The sequence below is a fragment of the Glycine soja genome, chromosome 2, assembly GCF_004193775.1.
Source record: "Glycine soja cultivar W05 chromosome 2, ASM419377v2, whole genome shotgun sequence".
Classification (NCBI taxonomy): Eukaryota; Viridiplantae; Streptophyta; class Magnoliopsida; order Fabales; family Fabaceae; genus Glycine; species Glycine soja.
The window spans coordinates 1,733,222-1,758,646 of record NC_041003.1 but is presented as its reverse complement, the minus strand read 5'-3'; the positions used below and the strand labels follow the sequence as shown (position 1 = coordinate 1,758,646).

Here is a 25,425-nt window from a genome sequence, read left to right as displayed (position 1 = left end):
TCTCTTTGCAGTGCGGATCCATATAGTTAACATCGTTGACGTTGTCTCGGATTCAGGCTTAGGCAATTGGACAAAGGTGGTGCCAGCACCTTGCAACAATGTTCACGGGATGTTTGTCGCAACAATCATGAAACCCAACACAAGCCTCCCCCCTGCCACCGCCTCCTACCATAACTCTCACTGACCCAAACTAGGGTCGCAAAGTGAAGATCTTGGTTCTGTGACTATCGAATTGAGTGTGTTTGTTGATGGATGAATAAGTTGTTTCAGGGTTTTTTAAGTTTCACTTTCCCTTCGTTTCAATCTTCTTACTCATCATAATTCTTTTATTATTTCGTGATTGGAGGGCACTAGATTTGCACATGTTTGGAGGGTTTTTTTTTTTTTTTCATGATATAGCATTTCATGATTAATATTATTTCGTCATACAGCACCATGGGGAGATTTAAGCATGCTAAGGAAAATTTCTTAACCTTCCCTCTTCGTTAACAAAATAACCATGTTAGTGTTGATCTTTGAAAAGCATATGAAAATCACAAATACGACCATATATTTCTTCCGTCCCAAGTTATTTTTTAAAAAATAATGCTTAATGATTTGTGAACTTATTTGATTTTGGTTTGAAAAATAGTGTGGATTTTAATATATTTGAGGGGAATTAATCGCATATTCATGATTATTAGCGGAGTGTAGTAATTTCTGGTAATTTTAAACACCAAAAAATGAAATGACACAAAACCTGATAAATATTAATAAAATTAATGTCACATGTCATAATTTATTGATGGTATTTCACAATAATGACGAAAAGCATTAATGAAACCAAACTTTAACAACTACAATAAAGCCGGTGAAACTTTAGTTCATGACTAACAATGTAATTCAATTGTCAATATAAATTAATTAATACAAAAAGTCATGCACCTAATTAAAGACAAATGTCTGTCAACTCAATAGGAAAATGCGTATCCATCATAGCTAGATGCCTAGATATATAGAGAGATCCCAACAAAACAACCTAATACTAAACAGACCTACACTCATTAAGCTATACGTTTACAAGACTACTCTCGATCAATTAATATTGAGAATTCTGGGAGGGGTCCTCCTCACAACTCGATATTCTAACAACCGAGCATTGTCTTTGTGTCCTCATGACTTGTGAAGAGGTAACAGATCCTTCACACTGGCTGTAGTAGGGTGGGCTCCATACATGGGTAGACTGAAATCTAGCATCGTACATATATGTTAAAAATGAGAATGTCATCAGATGATTGTCGTGACTAAAAATGAGACAAACACCTGCATAAAGTTAACAACAATACACTTGAGCGATTAGTGTAATGCCTCTTGGTATTACAATGATCCAAACAAGTGAAACAACTATAATTGCAAAAAATAAATAAATTTATGGAAAATTAAACTTCATACTACCTGTGTATAGGTGGTTTGGGAATTAAACTCATATTTTTTCTTTGATGTGTTAGTTGAACCTAAGAGTTCCCCCAAACACTTCATCAAAGGCCTATAACTAGCCAATCACATGAAGCGTTCAGAGGAACTCCAAGAGACAACCAACAGAAAGCCCCTGAAGTTAATTATACATGTTTCACTACTATTTGTCTTGGATAGACAAAGACACAGCGACTGTTCTATTTATGAGGGAAATTTTCATGTTTATTGATCAAAATAAATGTGAATTTTATGTGGACATGGAGAGTTCTACGCAATGAGGGTACTTTCTATCTCTGAACCTGGTCTGGATGTTTGCCAAGAAGGGGAGTTGGAGATTGAGTGGTCTCGTTGCTGCTAAAGTAATTCGAAAGCTAACATTATAAGATGCTTGCCCTTTCAGTCACTGTCATAGTCATGAACTTTAAAGCTAGGGCAAACTTAAAGATGTGATCTTATGTATATATCCGAACTCCGATATTTTTTCATTAATTGTAATTGTGCACTATTCACTTTAATTATCATTTTTCAAATAAACAATTCAATTTAATAGCCAGTTGTCACTAACGACTAAAACTAAATAAAAAAAAATCAAGAATTAAGACAGTTCAAATAAAAATTTAAGGAAAAGTAAAATTTTGTGAAAACTTAAAGAACTAAAATCATAAATTTTCTCACTTCTAAATAGACGTTTTTTTCAGTATATGCCAGTTTGGATTCTTGATTTTATTTTTTGATTTTTAAAACATAAATAAAAATGAGAAAAAAATTGATGAAGTGTAAAATTTTAAATATTTCAATATAATTAAAGTAGGCCTAAATATGTTTTTATATTTTATATATATTTAAATTTTATATTTAATCACTAATAAATTTGCTTCTTATTATTTAAATTTTTTTATTTTAAATTCATACCTCAATTAAGTAATAACATGTCCGCTAAATATTTGAAAATATAATTTATAACGACTTAAAAATTATTAATATTTATTTTAAAATCAAATTTAAATTTTTTGGTGATTAAAAATCATTAGTAAAAAAAAATAAAAATCAAACATCCCCTCTGTGGAGGCTTCTTTAATTTAAATCTTCCATCTTTTTTATCTTCCCACCATCATTTTTTCTTCTTCACCCCTTCTACTTTTAGACCTTCTCTCACAACCTCAACTTTATCTCTTCTCTATTCCTCTCCAAGCAACTCTGTTCTTGACCCTCGTCAACCTACCACACCCTCTAACATCGTATCCTCTTCCCCGACCACCAACTCCTCATTATCACCAACTCCCAACAACAAAATCTCCACGAACTAAAGTGCGTCTACTACACGCTCCACCCCAACGCTTCCTCTTCCGGTTCACCTGAATCGATTTTCCAAGTTCAGGTTCGACCGGTCCTGTCCACGAACGGTTATGACGAATCTCGATTCATTGTTAGGTGCCCACTTACCCCAAACAAACTCCTCTGCAAATGGCGCCTCCCAAGTCGTCGACTTGCGGCGGCATGACGAGGTGGGTCATTGGAATTTGGGCGTTTTGATGAACTAAACGGCTCAATCTTGGGACAGGGTGGAGTACGAGGCTACCCTTCACGGAGACATCGTGGTTATGTTCGTGAAAGGGCTGAATCTTCGGTCACACAAGATCTCGGATCCAACCCGGATCCGGTGCCATTTGGGGCTGAAAGTTTCCACAAAGGCAATGCCTTTTTACTTACCACGAGAGTTGTTTCTATGGCTCAAGAAGTTGTGAGGTGTATGTTGCCATAGAGCATAAGAAATAATCCTGATAAGGCTCGAGGAATTCAGATTACTGCATGTGAGTTATTTGGGTGGCAATGTGAGGCACCCGGTTTGTGTTCTTGTGCCTTTTGTGGCTAGGGTTAGTAGCCCTAGTGGTGGTGATAGAGTTCATATAGGGTTCACCTAGTAGTGAAAGATTATAGTAAATGCACGAAGTCTTTGGCTCACTTCTAACTACTGCCATTGTATACCAAAACAATTTTGACACTAATATAATTTATACACTTTTTAATTCTATCGTTAATATTTCTTAAATTTTCACGAACATTGCCTATCATAGTTACTATATTTTATCTCTTTTCTAAAATTATTTTCTTTCATGTTTTTACTTATTTTTGTCGTATTACCCATTACATTTACTAGTTTTCCCTATCTTTCTCATCTCATATTATTACATTTTCAATTTTTCATCTTTTTCCTATCCTCTCTCTCTCTCTCTCTCTCTCAAAATATATCCACTTTAAAAAAAATTCAAAATTATTCATGATTACATTTCATTTTCATAATTAATCGTTGATGATTATATTCATTTGTTTGCATAATAATAGTAAATAGTAAATTCAAACTTAAATTGTTAAAATGATAATTTAAAATTTTAATTTAAAATTTTAATAAAAAATTTAACCTCACATTGAAATAAATATTGCTCACATAAAAATGTATCAATATTTCTATTTCATTTTTATTAAGTACATAAATTAAATATAATGGTTTTTATTCCAATCTTTTTAATGATTTTTTAATGGATCCGGCTCAGTTTCACTCCAACTTTTTTGATAAATTATAGATTGAATTTGTTGATTGAGAATAAGGACTCAAGTTTCACACAAGCAATCCAAATTCCAAGATTTGTTGATTGCAATGACTTCTACTTTCCTTTGAGTGTGTAGGTGTTCAATTGCCAAATGAACGTGTTGCATTAAAGGAGGCTTGTTCTTGCTTCTTGCTATTTGGATTATTAGTATCAACGAGTACATGCATGCATGCATAAATAGAGTTTCTTTGATTGGTGATCGTTGACTTTGTATTGCAATGGGAATTGGATATGAGTCAAGGTTTGAATTAGGAACCATAAGTTTCAGATATCTAAGGATAAATTCTAATTCATATATATGCATTCTTGGGAGTTCTAATTAAATTTTTCCTAAGGAATTAGATTTCCCATTAAAAGGAAAATGATTCATTTTCACCAAGGAAACATGACTATGGATTAGATGTATATATGCTAGTGTTGAATGATAATGGGGGCATAATTGAAGGAGGAATGTGAGACTATATATACGAGGTAAACTGACTTAGAGGGATTAATCTAACTCCTGACTACTTAATCATACATAGTCTTTGTTCATACCTTGCATCATGTTGCATTCTATTGCATTGTGCTCTTTTTTAATTTGATGAAATAAAAATTTGTTGATGATGGAGCATAAAGATTACCCCTGTCCAATTAATTATATGAAGGTAAAGAAGTCCCGATAAACACATGTAGATGGGTCTCAACAAAAAAAGATATAATATTCTTACCTGCTTACATGATCAAACCAACTCACCTACATAGTAGGGTGGATTATGTTTATTTCAGCTGATTCAATTAAAATTTGATTGGGTATTGGGTTAACGGATTTCAAACCCGACTAACCTAATCCATATTATAGTTATAATAAAATAAATATTATTTGTATTGTTGTGACATGTATTATCTATTTGGGACATGTATTTTTATGATAGTGTTTGGATTTGAAAAGTTGGACTTACATTTTAAATAATTTTCTATTTTCTATTTTTGGAGCAAGTAATTAATTTTGTTATTTTTTTCTAATTTTTTTTATTTTAAAAAAATCATTATTTTTTTAATTAGTCAATCTAACTAACCAACTCAACCCAAGCTGTTAAATATGTTTAAACATAGCAAGACTATTTATTTTAAAATAATTAATAATTATAAAGTTTAATTAATTGAGTTCTCATTATTAATATTATTCTTACCTTAATACTCCAATTTATACCTATTTATAGATAAATTATTTATTTATTATAAATATTTTTATATCATATTTCATTAAATATTTTTATGAGAATATCTTCTCTATTAAAATTGAAAAAATATAATTTAATATTCTATATATTGTTTATTTTTTAAATTTAATTTTACCGCATAACACACTTGCCATATATTAGAATTGTAGAAGTACTTTCTCTTTTCAAAATACTAACATGTCACATCGATCTGTTTTCAGGAATGCTTCTTTAGCCTAATGTTTTTTGCTAGAAGATGATCATTCAATCATTTTTCACTTGTGGTAGCAATTTGACATAAGCCACATTGCCACTGCAGATTCTTAGGTTTTTTTGCCAAACTCTTATTGTCATCAATTGTAGTAGGTGTCGTTGTTTTACGCTTTGTTCCATAATGATCAGCATCTGACTTAACCTATAATGAGATAAACCAAAAGAGAAAAACTTTCATTAAGAAAGTAGAAGAATTTTTTTTCAATTTGAAGAGAAAGATAAAGACAAAAAAGAAGGATAAATACACTAACCAATATGACCATATTTCCCTTTTTATTACTATTAGTCTTATAAGGTGGTCTAATGTCAACTTTGGTGGAGTAATTGGGATTGGGGCCCTACATATCCGTCAATGTTATTAACTAAGTTGTTCGTTCCTTTGATTCAACAAATTTGCTTAATTAACAAAAGGTTTAAATATATTTTTAATTTCTTGATATATATCTAAATTTTGTATTTGGCCTTTAATAAATTTTTCCTTCGTGATAGGTTCCTAATATTTGATCTTTGATAACTCGGCACATCGGCAAGCTACATATAATGTCACATGTACTCTATGTCTGAGTTGGAATTCTACATAAGAAATAGGTTTTTATTTTTAAAAATAATTACCAAATATTATTTAGAATAAAAATTTAAATTAAGATTAAGAAAAAGGGAGAAGGAGGTTACTTAGAAATCCAAGTGAATATCAAATGGTGGAGGGTGGCGTTAAGAGTGAGGGAATTGTTGGAAATAAGGCTTTTTATGTTTAGAAGGAATATTGAAGACTTTGAATAGAAACTTGATAGGAAGGAGAATTCTTTATGGAGGAGAGAACTTTGTATTTTTGCTTGATACAAATGTGTAGGATTACATCTCTATTTATACTACTCTAAGAAGAACTCTAGACACACTAATTCTAGAGAGTTCTCAACTCTAGATATCCAAAGAGTATTCTAGAGAATATTACAACCGACACTCCAAACACTACAAGAATTCTCTAGAAACATGACCCATAATTACTTAAGCCCAAAATAACTAAGTCCAAGGAATCAAATAATTAATTTAGGCCCAAATCAAGTTTATATTTCGAGAGGAATCATCCCAAAACTCTTGCATTGTGGTGGGGAATGTGAAGTGGCCCAAACTGAACCATTTGAGAATGTTGCACCTCTCATAGGTCTTAGTTAGTGCAAATGGTCAGAGGGTCATACATTGGCTCAAGGGAAACGGGGTAAATGAGCACAGAGGGAATAAAATGAACTTGTGTGGCAAAAGTTTTGCTTTTATAAACAGAAAAAAATGGGTCTCTTAAAAAGAACGTGAAGAATAGTGTTACCTTGTAATGAGGGTCCAGAGATATCTAAATTCATGTAGGCAATGGTAGAAAGTTGGTGCAGTATTGGTATTGGTGTCCTGTGGTTTTTGTCATCCTGATATTTAAATTCCATGAAAAAAGTTGAAACATGAAACAATGGAAAGAGGAAAGCGAGAAGAAAATCTTGTTTCTGTTTAATTTTTCACTCTCCAGTAATGACGGAAACATGTTGTTTAATATTTTTCACCCCAAAAAATATATACAATGGAAATACGATTTTGTTTCAAAGTGAACAACGGAATCATGTTTTTGTGTGAACGATATTTTTGGAATTTAGTAAAAAAAACCCTACACACGTTGCTAGTGAGAAACACAACTTTTGTAGTATGAATAGTAGCTCCCTAAAAGAGAATAGAAAAGGCCCACGTTGTTTCATAATATAAATATGATAGTTGTCTTAAGTAGTTAGACGCGACAGTTTCAGAGTGGAGAATTTTTGGTTTAAGTAGTTAGACGTGACAATTTTTAAGTTCTTCATTGCAGTGTGTGGCTAAATCCTTGTAACAAATTTCGTATTTTAATACCTGTTGTAATCAATTATAATGGCTGAACCTTTATGAACAATGACATGACTAGGTCCTTAGGTTCTTTCTGCTAAAATCCTATAATTATGTTAACATACCTCCCATCAAAAGGGTGTACACTTAGAAACCAGGAACAGTTAATCAGAACCTCAATTAAATGATGATTATGATGATGATAATAGCTGTCAAGGACACAGGAGACAGTCGTTGGAATAGCTGGTGGAGGGAAAATATAAAGCCGTGGGATCAATTTAGATGGGGGATCAATTTTCAAAGAATAAGGATAGTTATCATCAGTGGTAATGTATTTATCTTTATATTATATATCTGTAAGAGAAATGCTAGCAACATATTCTCTGACATACTTTTTCTATTACATCCTTTTTAATTGGTTTAATTTTTTTGGAAATCATACAAAATTGTGGGTCCTAAATCTTATTCAATGATTCTCATGATTTTATATTTTTCAAAAAAATTCATCCGATGAGTGTATGTCAGGAGGAGTATGCTAGAGAGTCTCTTGCTAGTACTCCTCATATCTGTAATCCATCTCTCAAATAGTACTTGGAAGATTTGCTACTGTTATATATATGTAAATTCTTATTTATTTTTTCACTGGCAATGCACCCCATACCATTGAATAAGGATAGCTATCATCACTAAAACATCATTTCTTTCAAGATTCTGCGCCAGTTGCTCTAAATTATAATTATGTTTAGTGCAAGTGAATCCACTGCTTATTTGCCACATGCCAGAGTCCTTTTGCAACGGGTTTCTGATATCTTCCACTTATGTCCTCAATCCTCATATGACTTCCATCTACAGGAAAAGGTGGGAGTAAGTGAGTAACCACAGTTTTTTTTAGCTATAACATTTATAGTTGTAATTTTTGTTAGAATAGTATTCTATATTCACTATCAGATTTAACAATTTTCTTGAACTATATATTGTCTCTGGGTTTTAAATTTTCAGAGTCAACAGGTTCAGCCAGTGCATATTAGTTAGGTGATGTTAGAAGGACTGAAGGAGTGTATATCTTATTCAACATAAGGTAGAGATTTCATTGTTGTCAGGTTTATATTTCTGTTTTCCTTCAAAGCATTGGCAGTTAATCTGATAATCATCATATATATACTGATTTCTTTAGCAACATTTATAACTTACCTGTCAACAAGTGTTTGAAAACCCGGCTTGTCCTGCATAACCCAAAAAATTGATTGATCATCAAAAAACTGGCTTAACAGCCCCAAATTGGAAAATCAGACAGATTTTGAAAAAACAGACAGTTCTTTGCAAAACTAAAATCTGTTCTTTTGTCATACATAAACTGGCTGCTGGTCAACCTTTCCAATGGTACAATGCTGACATTATATTAGAGAGCTTACATAAATTAGACATATTTTAGTGTTTTGTGGCTCTGTTTGAATGATGGATTTTATTGTCATTTTATGTCAATATGCTTGTATTGATTCCATCTAGATGACTTTCTCATAAAAGTTATTTATTGGATAGCATGAAAGTAGAGGGACATATAGTCAAGACATAACATTGCAGCAGATAATTTGTTGTCATAGAGAGCATTTCTCTGATACCAGACAAGAAATTAGATCTAACTTCAATGACCCTCTAATGGTTATCTTAGATGAAGCATCAACAGAAAGGTCCTGTCCCAAAAAAACAGTTGTGCTAAATGAGAGTTTTCAGATGCTGCAGCAATCGATTGTTCATTTTTTAAAAGTCCAGATGAGGTATTATCTTTCACAACTGAGAGTACTAGGAATCCTTCAGCTGTATAGATTGTGGTGATCCGGGCAAATATGGATGCAATTTCATTTATCTTCAATTACTCCCCAGAAAATTGCATAAACTCTTCGCTGCTGAAGTTTTCAAATAGTAGGCCACTTACCAGGTTCTTTCCTGAGAAGGTTTATACATGTTAAATTCTTTCATTTCTAACCATTCTCTTCAAAGAGTGCATAAGCCATTCTTGAATTGAACCATCCCCTAATGATGGCTGTGGTAGGTATATATACTTATCAGAGTAATCCCCTATTTGGTATCCTGTCTTGTAGTCACCTTAAACACTAATCCTACGAATGAGAATTCTAACTGATAGAACAGTGAATTATTTAGATGGAGCAGGCACCATGGATCAAAATTTTCAATAAATGGTTGATTCAGGCAAATTGGGATTTGAGACCTCTTTTACTACTTCATTAACCTAGTTATAATAAATAAATTTGCGTCTGGTGCTAGTTGCTCATCACTCAGTTATAAAATGTGGTTCAGTTGTGAGCATTTGTAACAGTAGTGCAACTCAAGGCACGTTAATTTGAAGCAGCGGGACTCAAATTCTCAATCTATTTTACAGTAATGCAAGTTTGCTCCTTTATTAATCTAAAGAAACCGTAATTTGAAATTTCGAATAAACTTTATCATGAAAAAGAAACCCATATAACGTGATAGTCTGCTTTTTAACTAAACTAATCAATCTATATTGAAGCCAAGGAAAGGAAAGAAATGTTACTAATTCAAACTAACAATGTGAACAAAACTTGGTTTTCGAATGCTGATTTGACGAAATCTTGCAAACATATTCGGCCTTTTGTTGACATTTTTTTTATCAAGTCTTGTTTTCTAATTTTCACTATCTGCAGTAAAGTTCATAACATGTAAATTATAGTACTGAAGACTCAAGTTTCTGTAAACACCATTCACAAAGTATATGATACTCAGGTGGTGGCAATCATAATGCATTTGAGTGCAGACTTATCAAATTCTTTCTTTCAAACAAACAAAGAAAAAAGTATAGATATGTACCACATGCTCACTTCAAAACCCATATCAATTCATAATGAAAAGTTTTCAAGAGTAAAATTGCCTCTGAACTATATAGCTATGATGAATCTAAAAGCAAGTCAATCAGAAAGCAGTGTTTTAGCTAAAAGCAAAACACTTTATTCATCCATTCAAGATGTCCTTACACCTCAGTCTGCACTATGCATATTGCATTCATGTTGAAAGCTTATTTTGTCACACGGTTTGCAGTTCATTTTCAATATCAAACAAGAACCATATCTCATTGACCCTATTGTCATATTCAAAAGGGGCATTGTACTGCGCAACCGTGTAAACAGAAGCATGGCCAGCTCTCTTCTGGCTTTTCTCAACTGCATCAGCCCACTTGGTTCCAGCAATGCTAGCCTTCAAGGCAGCAGCTTCCTCCCCAACACTAGAATCTTTGACAAATCCACCGAACTGTCTAACTGCCACAAACACGGTCTTCCATCTTTGAACTTGAAGGCCCTTCGCAGGAGGCGGGTTTGCTTGGTTCTCTTTTGGCACATAGAAGCTCACAACAAATGAGGACTCACAGAAGGGTCCATCACTGGGTAATACTTCACTGATCACAGGTGCTGTCATCTCAATCTTCTGCTTGTAGTTATTCTTACCTTGAATATAGTCAAATAACCTAAGCAAAACACAAAGGTTACTCAAATTTAATCAAACTCCTTGGATGGTACTATCCTCTGTCCTATGCACTTACTCTTGCTGAAAACTTTTCCCAGTTTACACAACTTATGAACAAAAATAGTAATTTAGTTCGAGCTATATAAATTACTTAGGATAAAGTATGTTTTTGGTCTCTCTAAAATATATGAAATCTAGAATTGGTCCCTCCAATTTTTATTTTTTTTTTATCCCATTTCAGTTTCTCTAAAATTTTAACATGTTATTTATATTCAGTATGTTAACTTTGTTAGTGAAATTGCTTATTAACCAAAATGACAAACAGGGTTGAACAAAGACCCTTCTGAGGCATTTGTACAACACAATTTTAAAAACAAATTTGTCGGTAGTGCATGTTAAAATACTGGATGAACATACTGGATTTACTAACCGAGTTAACATAGATTTTTTTTTTATCGACAAATGTTAATTTGTAAATTTATATTAGTAGGAAGGATCATACCGGCAACCTTTGCCTCCTTTTATTCTTTCTTAACGACCCTTAGATGAACACTAACATATTGAAAAAGTTAGACTTAGCAGAGAGAGATAAAAATGACCTCCTGAAGCCGGTTCTTGTGGCTTCAACGAGAGAAATGTCCTGAATGGGGCTGTTTGAAATCCAAACGGGTGAATTATAGCGACGGATTTCGTAGCCGTTGCCTACGTGAATGACATCATAGCTGGGACACTCTATGCGCTTGCATGTGGGGGGAATTGCGCCTACATTCTGAAGGGTATCAGACCTCACACCCAGCAAAAGTGAAACTGAGAGAAGACTCAAAAGCAGTGAGAGCTTGCATGTGGTGATGATGGTAGCAGCCATGGCGCGAGTGAGTTAGTTGCTCAATGCAAAAGATAAAATGTGAAATTCTATGGCTACAGAGAAGGTGAGTTTAATGTCCACGCATTATATGGACCTCTGTCGTCATATTAGAAGCTACACACACCACAAATCGGTTTTTTTTGTTTTTTGTTTTTGGATTTTAATTTTCTTGAATTGATTCAACTGCACTTTTAGGACTAATTCAGAACTAGCGTGTGACCCGGGTGCATATGTTTAACTATAAAATAATATGAACCCATGGGCCCAAAGCCCAACTAACTGCATTGCTGTGCAATTCATCTGGATGGGGGGTTTCTCCTTTTTACTATTCACAGCTCTTAAATCTTCTGAAATTTTTTATATGCTTAATTATTTAATTATGTTTTTAGTCTCTTAAATTAGAGTTTGTTATGTAAAAAAAAATTAAGAGTTTATTTTTAGTCTTTCAAATTAAAACGTATGCTGCAGTATTTTTAGTCTTCCAAATCTAAAAAATATTTCTTTTAGTTCCTTCACTCAAATAAAAATTTATATTTTATTAGTCTCTTAAATTCTGGCGGAAAAACTAAAGAGTTTTGAATTTATTTAATTTTAAGTAAAAGATTTTTTAATTTAAGAGACTAAAATTTATGATTATTTTTTGAGAACTAAAAAGACTGACCCCCTAATTTAAGAGATTTAAAACATAATTATATTATTTAGAGTTGACAAGCTTTCGTAATCGATGGTTGATCAAGTAGTCTACTTGGAATTTAGATATCCTGACTGATATAATTAAGATAAAAGAAAAATTTTATCATATCTTTTACCTGATAAAAGATAAGAATGTCCCCTACAATCGAATAACTTTCATTTCTTACTTTATTGCCTTATCCTTGATTCGGCATTACCTGCCTTAGGAATCAATCTAGATGCACTATTTCCGATCAAATAAAATAAGAAGTAATTCCTCTTTGTGTAATTTTTTATTAGAGAAAAAATAAGATAAGATCATTTTTTTTTAAATTATACTATCTAACAAGGGAGATTGAGATCAGAGATCCAATCTTAACTTATAAAAGGGTCTCCAAGGTTAAGGTAAAATTTAACCTTAATACAACTTATTTTGATACATGTTCATACTTATACGTCACTAATTTGAGTGTCAGAACATCTTCACATGTAAATAACAACATCATCATAAAGAGATCCTGTCAAATCTAATAAGACATGAAATCCGGTAAGAACAATAATTAAGCCTATCATATAATACATAAACGAACTAGCCATTAAATTTTTGGTTACCATGTGCAATGGTTAGGCCATCTAATGCTAGCTTCCTATCCATAACCAAGGTAATGGTTAAAAAACCAACTAAATTTCATCTACAACTAATTAAGTTCGTACAACCTGATCATTTAAATACAACAATCATACAAAACTAATTTAGATTTCAACTAAACTAATTAGTTTCGTTAAAAGACAAGATTATATATAGTCAAATTAAAATATGACATTACAATGAAAAGACCATGCACCCTAATTTAATTATTTTAAAATCCTACAACTAAAGATCAACAAATTTTCCTAAATACGACATTACTATGTTAATATAGTATATTAAATTTGTTTTTTTAGCCCTTTAATTTATTATTTAAATTTAATTTAATCCTCTAATTTTTAAAATTGATTCAATCTAATTTTTTCTAAATTAAATTGACAGTATTAAAAAATATGTGTTTTGTGACAATTTAAAATCACTAAATGACAGTTTTAAACCATCACAAAGCATATTTCCTAAATATTGTCGATCCAATTTAGATGATAGAACAATATTAAAACAATTTTAAAAATTAAAAAATCAAATTGATTTAAAAAAATATTAAAGAAATAAATTGAATCTAAAAAATAAATGAAAGAACAAAAAACTAATATAGCCATTAAACACATTTACGTTATCAAGAACTAAGCATCAATGCTTGTATAAAGAGATTATTTACTCATGGTCATAAAAACAATCAAATAATAGAAGAGAAATAGAACAAATAGAAAAAGAGTTGTAGAAGATGATCCTCCACTTTCTCTTTAAGTCATATGCTAATCAAAATTAGAATCCTTAATATTAGGTAGAAAATTCTATTTAAAGATAATGGGCTAAAAAGATTTGGGTCCAAATTAATTAAATACATTCCAAAATACAAAAAAAGATAAGATAATTGCATCTAATGTCGTCATGGTCACCGTAACCTTTCCTGCCAAGAAGAACTCATAACACCTTATGTCGGTCAAGAAAACTCTACTCAAACTAGAACTGAGAAGTATATGTTTAGTTTTCCATTGGGAGACCCTCAAAAATGACCAATTGAATGAAAAACTAGGAGTTCCTATACTTCTACTTCTCACAAAATGCTTATGGGAAAGTGTGCTTGTTCAACTAAGGTTAAACCAAACACACCCGAGACCTTTGAGGGGTCCTCTCCTATAAACTAGATATGCACAAAGTGTATCATGGACTCGGTCCACATGTATAGAAGATAAGAGTAATCCTTCTCTTGGAGTCTACATAGAAAGGAGCTATCCTCTGGTGCTAGACGGATAAGTTGGTTCCACAGTCATCCTAACAGAGAAAAAGAATGTATGGAACAACGAGGGAAAATAGGTATAAATATAGATAACTTTCTTCATTATAACTCACATGGCAATCCTTGTAAAACAAATAGTCATGCCTCCTGATGAGATCCCTTCACGTACTCAATCTTAAGTAATCTCGTGTGTCGTTTTGTACCACAAATTGAACATGATCACCACATGAACACATGCATACACACACAATATACAGAGAGTGAGGGAGAAACAAGACATATATTATACAACTCCTATAAAAATATTACAATAAGCACAATCTGCGCATATATGATAGACATTAAGTACATTATACAAACTAAAGTTTTATAAAATTATACAAACTTTTCGTGATTTTTTAACATTTACACAAACCTCACTTTAGGAGAATCTGACGTAATATTTTCAAATAATAATTAAGGGGTCACAGTGTATAACTTAAATAACTATAAGGGAGTTAATGTAATGTCCAAGAAATATCAGCATATATTTTTAAATAACTACTCTAGATATTAATTATGTTAGGTTAATGTAAATCAAATCTAATGCTCATGCATGAGAAAAGTTAATAACTACTCATTCAAATGACCAGGCAAATGTGTTTCCTAACAAATATGGTAAAATGATATCAACATGACATGTGAGACAAAACCTTTTGGCGAACATATCAAACTATATATGATCCAAAGAGGAACTGTGGCTTCCTCAACATGTGTCATGCCCGGGTAGCCGCTTGGGATGCATAAACCCAGTTCCTCCCGTGGAGTCACACCTATACATCCTCAAAATTTATTAAATGACCTTCATTAACCCATCAAGACACAAGGTGTAAAAGCTCACAATCAAAAACTTCACATATGAATAGGGATATATGCCGACAACAATGTACGTACATTATCAACTACTTTTAGATTATTATTTTCAACTTTACTTGTTAAGATATGTTCAACTCAACATTGTTGTGCCTAAGTTTTACAGCCTTAAAATCCAACTGAACACATGCCTAGGCTCCACGGACAAGGTAAGTTAGCTCAAGAAATTTTTACAAAGCTTTGATAGCAAATAGAACTAAATTAGAAAGAAGATAGTAGAGAGAGAAATTGAAGGTAGTAATAATATCTAGTATAGCTAGCAATTACTAGTGTGGTTTTCGTGTACAAGGCATGGTTTTAAATTGCGATCCACAATTGTAATTGTAGTCGCAACATCAAGATATTTTAACACTTCACAATCGCACCATGATCACAATTGCGACCACATCAGCCGTAATTATTGGTAATGTAAAGGTTTTCTAACTCATCATAGCCATAATACAAGGTAGTAGGGTTTGCACTTGTAGTAGTGTTAGTTGAACCCAAGAGTTCCCCCAAACACTTCATAAGAAGGCTTATAATAATGGGTACCAGTCCAGTTTACACTGGCTACCCCCCTCACTAACATGAAGCGTTCAGAGGAACTCCAAAGGACAGCCAACAGAAAACTCTTGAATCTATACATGCTTCTGAACTACTTTGTCTTCTTGGATATATAGACAGAGACACAGCAACTGCTCTATATTTATGGGGGAGATTTTCATGTTTATTGCTAAAAAAAAAATGTGAAATTTTATGTGGACATGGAGAATTCAACGCAGTGAAAGTACTTTCTATCTCTGAACCTGGTCAGGATGTTCGCCAAGAAGGGGAATCGGTGATTGAGGGGCTCCTTGCTGCTAAAGTAATTCCAAAGCTAACATAATAAGATCCTTGCCCTTCCAGTCACTTTCATAGTCTTGAACTGCAAAGCTAGCTAGCTAGGGCAAACATAAGAGCTTTTCTTTGTTCACTATGCCAAACATAAGAGTAACTAGATTTTTAAAAAATGTAACTATTAGTATAAAAAAAATTAAAGCTGTTCTTTCTAATTAGTTTATAATGTACATGAATTTTTCTCTTTTAAGAAATCTGATAATTCAATGTGAATATGAGATGGTAATAATTTTTGTACCATGTCATATAATTGTTCTTAATAAAACTATTTTCATTATCTTATTAATATACATTTTTGTTTGTACATTATTAACAATTATTTAATTTCACCGTAAGTTTATAAATAAGATAATCCCTCTTAATTAATTGCTACAAAAACAATTATAATGTCCAAAGTCTCCTGTATCAGTATTAAATTTTGAAAAAAAAGAAGCTACTTTAATCTATATTATAAACTATTTTAAGTTTTTAACTAATATAAATTTATCAAATAAATGATAAATTTACAACAATTAAGTAATAAATTTTAGTTTTTTTAATTAGATAAAAATTTGATTTGTTATGAAAAATATCAAAAGGGAGTTCAATAATTAAAATATTATATATAAATAAGTATTCCAAAACAATATATGTATTCCGAAAATCGATGAACTAGTCAACACTGGTTCAAATAAACCACAAAACTGACCTGAAGAAAAACCGGTAAAAGAATCAGAAAATTGGTCAACAATTTTATAAGAAAAAAAGGTAAAAAAAAAAAAAGAAACTGAAGAATCGGCAAAAAAAAATATTGTTTATAGAAAGTCAACGAAAAATACTTAATATAACATCATTTAAACTTTTTTCTTAAAAAAATGAAAATCAACCTAAAATATTTATATTTTTTAAATCTAAATGTAAACTTGTCATTTTAATAAATTTTAATGTGAAACTTTGACTTAGCATTATAATATATTTGATGTTAACTTTTGTATGTACTTTAAATATATTAAGAACTTATGTTTAGTAATATTTAATATTATTTTTAGTATTGTAATGTTTCTTTAATATTATTTCATGCATTATTTGATTTAATTATGAAAAAAGTTAAATACAATAATTACTGTTTGTGTTGCTCTTCTATCAGAATTGGAATTCTACCTCGATAATCCGCATAGCAAGGAGGATTTGCATTAAAGAATTATCCAGTTTATTGAGATAAAAATTAAATTTTGACCAGAGAAGAAAAAAAAACGTACAGCACCTAATGTACTGTATATGAATTTTGCCCTTTAACTATTAGTACTCTCTTCCGTCCTTATTAATTACAATGTCAGAATTAACTAATTTACATATAACTAATTCACTTAGATTGAAAATTTTAATTAATTTAATCAAAAATATTAAATTTATCTTAAATTAACAATATGTTTTAAAACTAACAAATATTAATGAGTTATGTGTCTTCACTTTTACATTATTCTAGGGATTATTTTTTTAAAATATAAATAATTCATGAAAAATTATAAATTGAACTTTATAAAAAGAATTAAATTATATTTTTAATTTGGATTTTATAATAAGAATCAATGACAATATTATTTTATTAATATCGATTGGTCCAGGTTAATCACAGTTGAACCAGTATCATCAATGACGTCTGATTTTAAAACATTAACATGGTAAGTATCACGGAAATGAGTGAGAAGAGCTTTTTTCTTTCTTTCTTTTTCTTTCTCTAAAGCTTAAATTGAGAATTGCAGAAAACGAGAAAAGGAAAAGTTAAGGACGAGAGTTTTCTACTTGGCTTCTGCCAAGCCAAAATTCTTAGCTATATGCATCAGCATCGCATTCGAAGACCCATGTGTTGTGATTTCAAAGAAAAGTTAACACTCTTTCGCGTTCTAGATTCCATCTAACGCATGTCTCTGTGTAAAAGAAAAGGTTAAAACAGAGGGAATATATATAGCAGAAACTAACATGGTAGAATCAAATATGTGGCCACTCGATATTGGGTTCTTACTGTTTGATTTTCTTCCTACTTCAATTCCCCCTATTGCCCAATGTTGTGTCTAGGTTCACTTGCTTGCATCTTTATCAGTCAACTTTTGTACAAGGTCGAATTTTACAGGTCAACACAGAGAGCATAATTCATTCTGGATAGTGAGCTAGGGCACACCATGCAGGACATAACATGTAAAGCTAATAGAATAGAATGATATAATTAATAACCTAAAGTTCCTTCAAAATCCCCAAGTATAGTCAAGCTATTCTCTTTGAAGTATAATTGGGGAACCTTCAGTTGCATTAGATAATGTACACGGAGTGGTTCTCATGGAGAGTGAAATCGAAGTTGGATTGAAGGGAGAGAGTGTACACACTTGTATATGGGATATTGTACCCTTTACCAAAGTTAATATAATTTGTCTTTAGCTGATAAAAAATAGCGTATATGAAATTGCTATGTTTTGTTTTCCGTTCTGATATTAATTTCAACCGTTAAATGATAGAGTGACCAGCATAAAGAAATTGTATGTGAAATTAATAATGTGAGGGATTAAAAAACAAAACAGAACAATTTATGAAAGAGTAAAAATAGTAAAATAATTTACAAAAGACTAGAAACAGAAATCAAGATAAACAATGAAAAAAAAAAACATATTTTACCCTAATTATAATTCTATGATTTGAGATATTCTCAAAAGATGAAAAGTTATCAGACTTTACTTAATCAATAATAAGTTGTATTGATCAACATTTTTAAAACTAAATCGTTTTTTGTTAAATTGATGAAAGTATTGGTTCACGGTTCATTAATTCAACCGTACATGGTTTAATAATAATGTGGATAAATTAGTGATAAATAAATATATATTTTTATACTATATTATAGAATATGAAGTAATAAATATAACACAAAATTATAAGAAATTAAATTAAGTGAAACCTTACATTAATATAAAGGAATGATATTATATGTCTTGTAAAATAAATAATAATAAAAAGCTAATCAATAAATAAAATTTATATAAATTTGGTTGATGAAAATACTTAAACATTTATTATCTAAAATGTAATATTAGAAATTGAAAAATTCATTCCGTCAAAAAAATTGAAAAATTCACATATTAATTTATCATTTAAATATTAAAAGATTATTATCTTGAAAAAAAAATAAAAATGCATATAAAGAAGTTGAGTACGTAATATATGTAGGATCCATTTTAACTTCTTAATTCAATTCATTATTGAAATAAAAAGTTGAAGTTTTAAAATTCGATGTGACAATGTAAAATTCAGGACAGCTAAGAACTCTTAAATGAATTATTCCAAAAGTAGCAGTGGTACAAAATTTGTTGGTAATGTGGTTGTGCACACCCAATTAATGTCAATATACATAAAATTTCTGTATAATTTTGATTACCAATTTGGATTATTTGAGTAATGAAGCACAAATTAGTGAATAGACACTACTAGAATAATGTGGATTAGCGACAAAAAATAGCGACCGAAATATACTGGTACAAACAAGTACCAATTTAGCGACGGATGTCTTAAATTCATTTAGACAAATCAGTGACAGCTTTGGCGACCGAGTACTAGGTCGCCAGATGTTTTAAATAATTGTTTCTTGAAGATTCTAGCAACTAAATTTGCGACCAAAATTCGGTCGCTGAGACTCAAGAATAGCTACCAAATTGGTGAAGGTGGTTGTTGAGACTCAAGAATAACTACCGAATTGGTTTCAAAGGAATAGAAAGGCAATTGTCTAGAAACAACTAGGTACAAATCCCCTTCATTATCATCACTCTATATGTAGAAATCCATAAAAATATAATAAAATATAATTCTTGTGTATGCATACTTCAAATCTACTGATTTAGAATTAAGCTTAAATTCTCAGCTAGTTAGAATTTGTGTTCTTCTTCTAAACTAGTATTCCTAATCCTTTAGCTAGTTTCTTATTTGGCTAACCTATAAGATCAAAGATTCCTAGGAACTGAGAGACTTATTTCTTAATACACCTAAACTTATGATAAACTATTCCAAATTTAACCTATATATATGCTTTCTATTCTTATTGTTGTGCAAGCCAAAATTATTTCTAAAAGCTATAAAACATAAAAAAAAAAACGCATGTTGCATAAAATCAAATATTATAAGCAAAAAAAATCACTAAACTACATAGATTTTCAGGTAAGGTTGATTAACCCTAATCCAAATATCTCTCTCTAGTTACACATGAAAACACAAAAACGAGAAGAAAAACACCATATCCCTTCAAATTTTCCAGCCTCTTGACTCCTGCGTCGCTCTAGAAAACTTGCATTCTTCCTCCGCTCTGAATTAATTCCAAAGATGACTCTTTGACTCCGAATCCAAAATAAATACAATACTAGTAGTATATATAGGGCTCGCATCTCTTTAAAATTAACTATTCAGATTGTTACATATTTCTCTTCAACTGAAACAAGGAAATTAAACAGAAAGTAGTCATCTCAAACAGCTGTCTTGTCATTTTTGTCATCGCAATTATATCAATAATCTTTATAGAAAGCTAGCAGCTAATTAATAAAGGACCAACCTTATATTGATGCTTACACGCATGTGACACATATCAAGAAATGAGGGGATTTCATGGTCACCAGAGTTAAATGACAATTGCAGACATGATTTTAAATTGTGGTCCATAACCACAATTATGACTGCAACGTAAATGTATTTTGAATCACCGCCGCAACCGCATCATGACTGCATTTTCGGGTGTATCAATCGCATTTTCTTGTAATATAAAGGTTTTTTTATTCTCCCCAACCGCAATTTGATTGCAGCTAATCTTATAATCAAAGAATGCAACTCCAATTGACAACAAATTACCCAGTTCTAAGCACTTTCCTTTGAAAAATGGAGTGTGTTTATGAAGGTTGTGAGAGCTGTTGCTGGCATGTAATCCGAGAAGTTTCTCCTCCAGTTCTGTTTGTTGATTTTGCAAATACAAGTCATGGAAGAATCTTGTTTAATTCAAACACTGCAAATTCTGATGAAAGCAGTATATATACAGACAATAAAACAGCAGAATGTAAAAAGAAATATTTGGTAGATCACAGTCCATGAAATAACAAATATTATAATATGTGTGCTTCACTACTATGCAAGAAGCTATCATGAAATGTAAGAAAGATAAAGCATAACCCTAGATCCTGGAATTGCTGAACACGTCAATGAAATCAACCATGTTGGAAATGAAATTAATGAATATGGTTCATTTATTCTTCATATGCAATGGTGGTTGAATCCAGGAGTTCCCCCAAACACTTCATTGAAGGACTAACTTTTTCTAATGAGTCTTAGACTAGTCCCTAATATATGAAGCATTCAGAGGAACTCCAAGAGACAGCCAACAAATGAATAATCCCCTGAGACATGTTTCACTGGCTTTTTTCCTTGCCTAAACAATGCACAGCAAGTGCTCTATATATAGTAGAGATATTTGTTGAGTGAACAAATAAAGTTGAAAATTTGTGCGGTCATTTTGAAAGCAAATATTTGCTCAATTTTCTTCTACTAATATATCCAACCTTTAGTTTTACACATAAAATTAATAATAAATATTTATTAAATTTATTATATATTTATTCATTAGACTTCAATATTTAAATAATTGTGTAAAAAAATTAACTCCCCAAAATGTACTCAGACTTTTTCGTTCTAATTAAATTTATTTTTTTCCAGTATATATATATATATATATATATATATATATATATATATATATATATATATATATATATATAAGTAATTTGCAGTTAACAAAAGACAATACAATTAACATAAATTACAGTCTTCTCTTGTAAGACTAGATATATATTCCAGGTTAAATAGACTTATTTTCTTTCTTTCTGAGAATATATATAAATAACGTTTTGCTGGTACAAGTTTGACCTTTTTTTCCTCTTTATCCCCAAAACGTCCATTTTGGCCGCTGAAGAAAAGTGTTCCTTTCACGAAAATTGTATCTGCGCGCTTTTCACGATGAGTCATGAAAAAAATATCACACAAATATTTAACAAGCTGTAAGAATTCAGGTTCATTCATTTGAAATAGTAACCTCTGGAGACTCTTATAGCTGGACCACATCACAGAAAAAGAGAAAGAGATGTATGATAAATGAATCTCGCTAGCATTTAGTTGAAGAGGGTTTAAAGGCGCTATTAAGTGGCAACACAGTATTTAATTTATATTTTAACACTTATTATTAATTAAAGTTTATATATGACCTGTTAAATTAATAAAGAGAAAAAGGTTTACATCATTTAGTCTTTTTTTTTCTGAATTCATTTAGTCTCTCGTATCTACGTATTTCAATATTAAGAATAAAACATGTACTAAAAAGAAGAATAAAATATGTTTTGGATTCTTTAGAATGTATTAAAATTCAATTTTAATCCTTATAAACACTTACCAAAAGTGATGTAGTTTAAGTTATTCACAGAGATTAAAAACTGGCCTGGTATTGTATAGAGAATAAAACTAAATTTCAAAATATTTCGAGTAATCAGATCATACTTTACTCTGAAAAGAATATTGTTGCTTACATTTCCCTTCGATATTCCTTAAACCTTTTGTTCTTTGATTTTCTTAGTTCCTTTGGAATTTCAACAAACTTACAAAAATATCTCCTTTAGACTAAAATATTATGCAAACCTCTTTTTTTCATAAAGCATATTATAATTTTTTGTTTATCTTTTTTAACTCTATATTATAGTACAGATACCGCGCGCAAAATTTCTTACTCGTGAATTCTCGACAAGTTAGGAACAATATTCGTGTAAGCTAATCTTAAGATAATTCAGCCCTATACATCTCTGGCATAATTATAATATCTCACTTAAGTACAGGCTAAAGTCATGATAATGCCTGTTTATGTTGGTGCTGAAATGTTTGGTCTGCATCACTTTTTATTTGTCTCTTTATGGGAACATATATGTAAGAGACTATGTATGCTGAACCACGGCATCCCTTGTGCTTCTATTCAGCTTTCTTCCGTTTTTTTTGATATATTACTCTCTTTTTTTTAAAGAAAGAAGTCATGATAATGCATCACTACATCTCTATATATCTAAAGTTTCGTGCATGCATGTTTAGGAATGAAAAAAATTTCAGAAGAGGAGAGAAACTATTTTTTGGAATTCCTAATTATCTTGTAAAATAAAAGTCTAACATATGATGAAAATTAAGGGTTAACTTAATTTTTATAATATAGATCATATGGATTGCTATCTTTGCTTAAATTTTAAATGATCTAATCAAGTTCTTAATAACCTAAACCAAATATAAAAAGTTAATAAAAATTAAATGGTAAGATGAAAAAAAATGATTATTTGTGACTTTGGAATAGGATAATTTTCGATTTATTAAATTCAAATGATTTGAAATGTAAAAGTGAAACCTCTCTTTTAAAGCTTAATTTGAATGTACTGGAAGTTAATAATAAAATAGTCAAGGGCATAGGGCACTCCTCTACTTAATCATCTTCTACCTATAGCCAAAAACATTTTAGTTGCATCCCCGTCACATCTGCAAGACCTATTTCGTGATTTCAAATTTAAACATCACAGACTTTTCATGTATGCATGAGATTCCATAATATAATTTACACTTACGTGTTTGTGCATCTGAAAAGCTTAAAACAAAGGACATAGCATAAATACAGTAGAATATAGCATGTGCCCACTCAATATCCGCTGTCTTGATAATATTCTCATTCTATTAAATTTCCTATTGTCTTATGTTGCGTCCAGGTTCACTTGCTGGCATTTTCACCGCGCTCTAGTCCTTGAACAAAAGCAAATCTTTCAAATCCAACTAAATGTATGTTTGGATTAAAATGCAAAGTAAAATTTAGATTAAATGTAAGTTTGTAAAATGAGTTTGCAAAAATATTTTAAGTTTTATTTAACTAAAACGGAGTTTCTAGGAAAAACTTTACTCTCAAAGGTATTTTTGAGGGATAACCAAACATGACTTCAAATTAATTTTACTCTCAAACATACTTTTCGATCTCACTACTGAAAATTTAAACATATCCTAAGTCAGCGTAAGTTGTACTCAGATTTTTCATGTATGTGGTGGGTTTCTTGTGCAATCAGCACAATCACATAGCAACATTGTCCCTAGGACAAATAAAAGGAGTTGTCAATGGGACCATTGGCAAAGTTAGAATGCAAACATAATTTAAAACAGATATTAAGTTGTACTTACAAATATAAGGTGCTTGGTAAATTTGTTTTCTGTTTTTAATCATGCATCCATTTGTGAAGGTAAGTTTGGACTTTTACTTTATTTTTTTCCTAACTTTTGAATGAATTGAGGGTCAAGAAATTCGTATAAATAAGGATTCCCCGTATGTAAACTTAACTGGTTCAAATGCCTAAAATGTAGAAATAAATGTTAACTGTAAATCAATGATTCTCAATTAGCTAATGAACCTAGAAATAAAATCTACTTACAAGTTACATCTCCATAATTGTATAACTTAGATGTTCATCATCACATTATGTGTTATTTCCAAACATCTTGCTAGTCTATATACAACGAGACATTATCATCTATGTGTGCTTCAGAATAAGTGATGTCACATAAAGAAAGCGAGCAATTAGATCACCTACGAGTTCCAATGTCATTTCATAATACGCCTCAAATGTCAGTTCATCCTATGGTTTTGTGCAGGCCTACTTTCACTTTTAATGATGTGTAGGAGATGATAGAGGATCAATATATATTTCAAGATTATATTGGTTTGATTCATGACGTCTCTTGAGCATATCTTTCATCATCTTTTTCTCAAACAAATCATAACTCCCACAAGACATCTATGAGGGGAGCATTCTTTTTATGTATGTCTTATGCCTTTTTTCTTTCATCTTGTAATAAATAACACACCATTAATTTTATAGCTAGTAAAATAATAGAATAAAATATAAATGTCAATTTTTTATATAAAAAGAAGAAGCCCTAACTAACCTGCCAAGAAAGGTCCAATTAGCTCTCACCGAATATGTTCCTTGTCTCCTCGTCAATATTATACGTGGAACAAGGATATTTTTCCCTCAATTTCCCAAATATGTATTAGCTGGTTGGATATGTCTAAAATTACCTCCACTTTCTAGTCACATATGGAAGTATCTTGCTCCTAAAGGTAGTGGAATTTTCAATATCAAAGTTGGTATACCTACAAATCAAAATTGATGAGTTAGTGTATAATAATAATATGATTAAATGCATGAAGCTACCATATTTACAAATCAAGTTTATCTCTCAATCGTGTAACTTCTCTA

At 31.0% G+C, this 25,425-nt stretch overlaps 1 protein-coding gene across 1 annotated transcript; it reads right to left on the bottom strand.

Moving 5' to 3' along the window:
• Nucleotides 1–10,247: 10,247 nt before the first annotated feature.
• On the bottom strand, nucleotides 10,248–11,855 carry LOC114378975 (heme-binding protein 2-like). Its single transcript, XM_028337551.1, has 2 exons — nucleotides 11,494–11,855; nucleotides 10,248–10,895 (listed from the first exon to the last, which is right to left on the bottom strand). The coding sequence occupies exons 1-2, from the start codon at nucleotides 11,757–11,759 to the stop codon at nucleotides 10,457–10,459; spliced, it is 705 nt and encodes a 234-aa protein (XP_028193352.1). The 5' UTR covers nucleotides 11,760–11,855; the 3' UTR covers nucleotides 10,248–10,456.
• Between the last annotated feature and the right edge of the window lie 13,570 nt (nucleotides 11,856–25,425).

What these genes read in the sequence shown, in the direction of transcription:
- LOC114378975 (XM_028337551.1), bottom strand. Translation starts at nt 11,759, where the DNA reads ATGGCTGCTACCATCATCACCACATGCAAGCTCTCACTGCTTTTGAGT. An exon ending in ACAAGAACCGGCTTCAGGAG is followed by an intron (nt 10,896 to 11,493) that starts GTCATTTTTATC and finishes TGTTTTGCTTAG; the next exon opens with GTTATTTGACTATATTCAAG.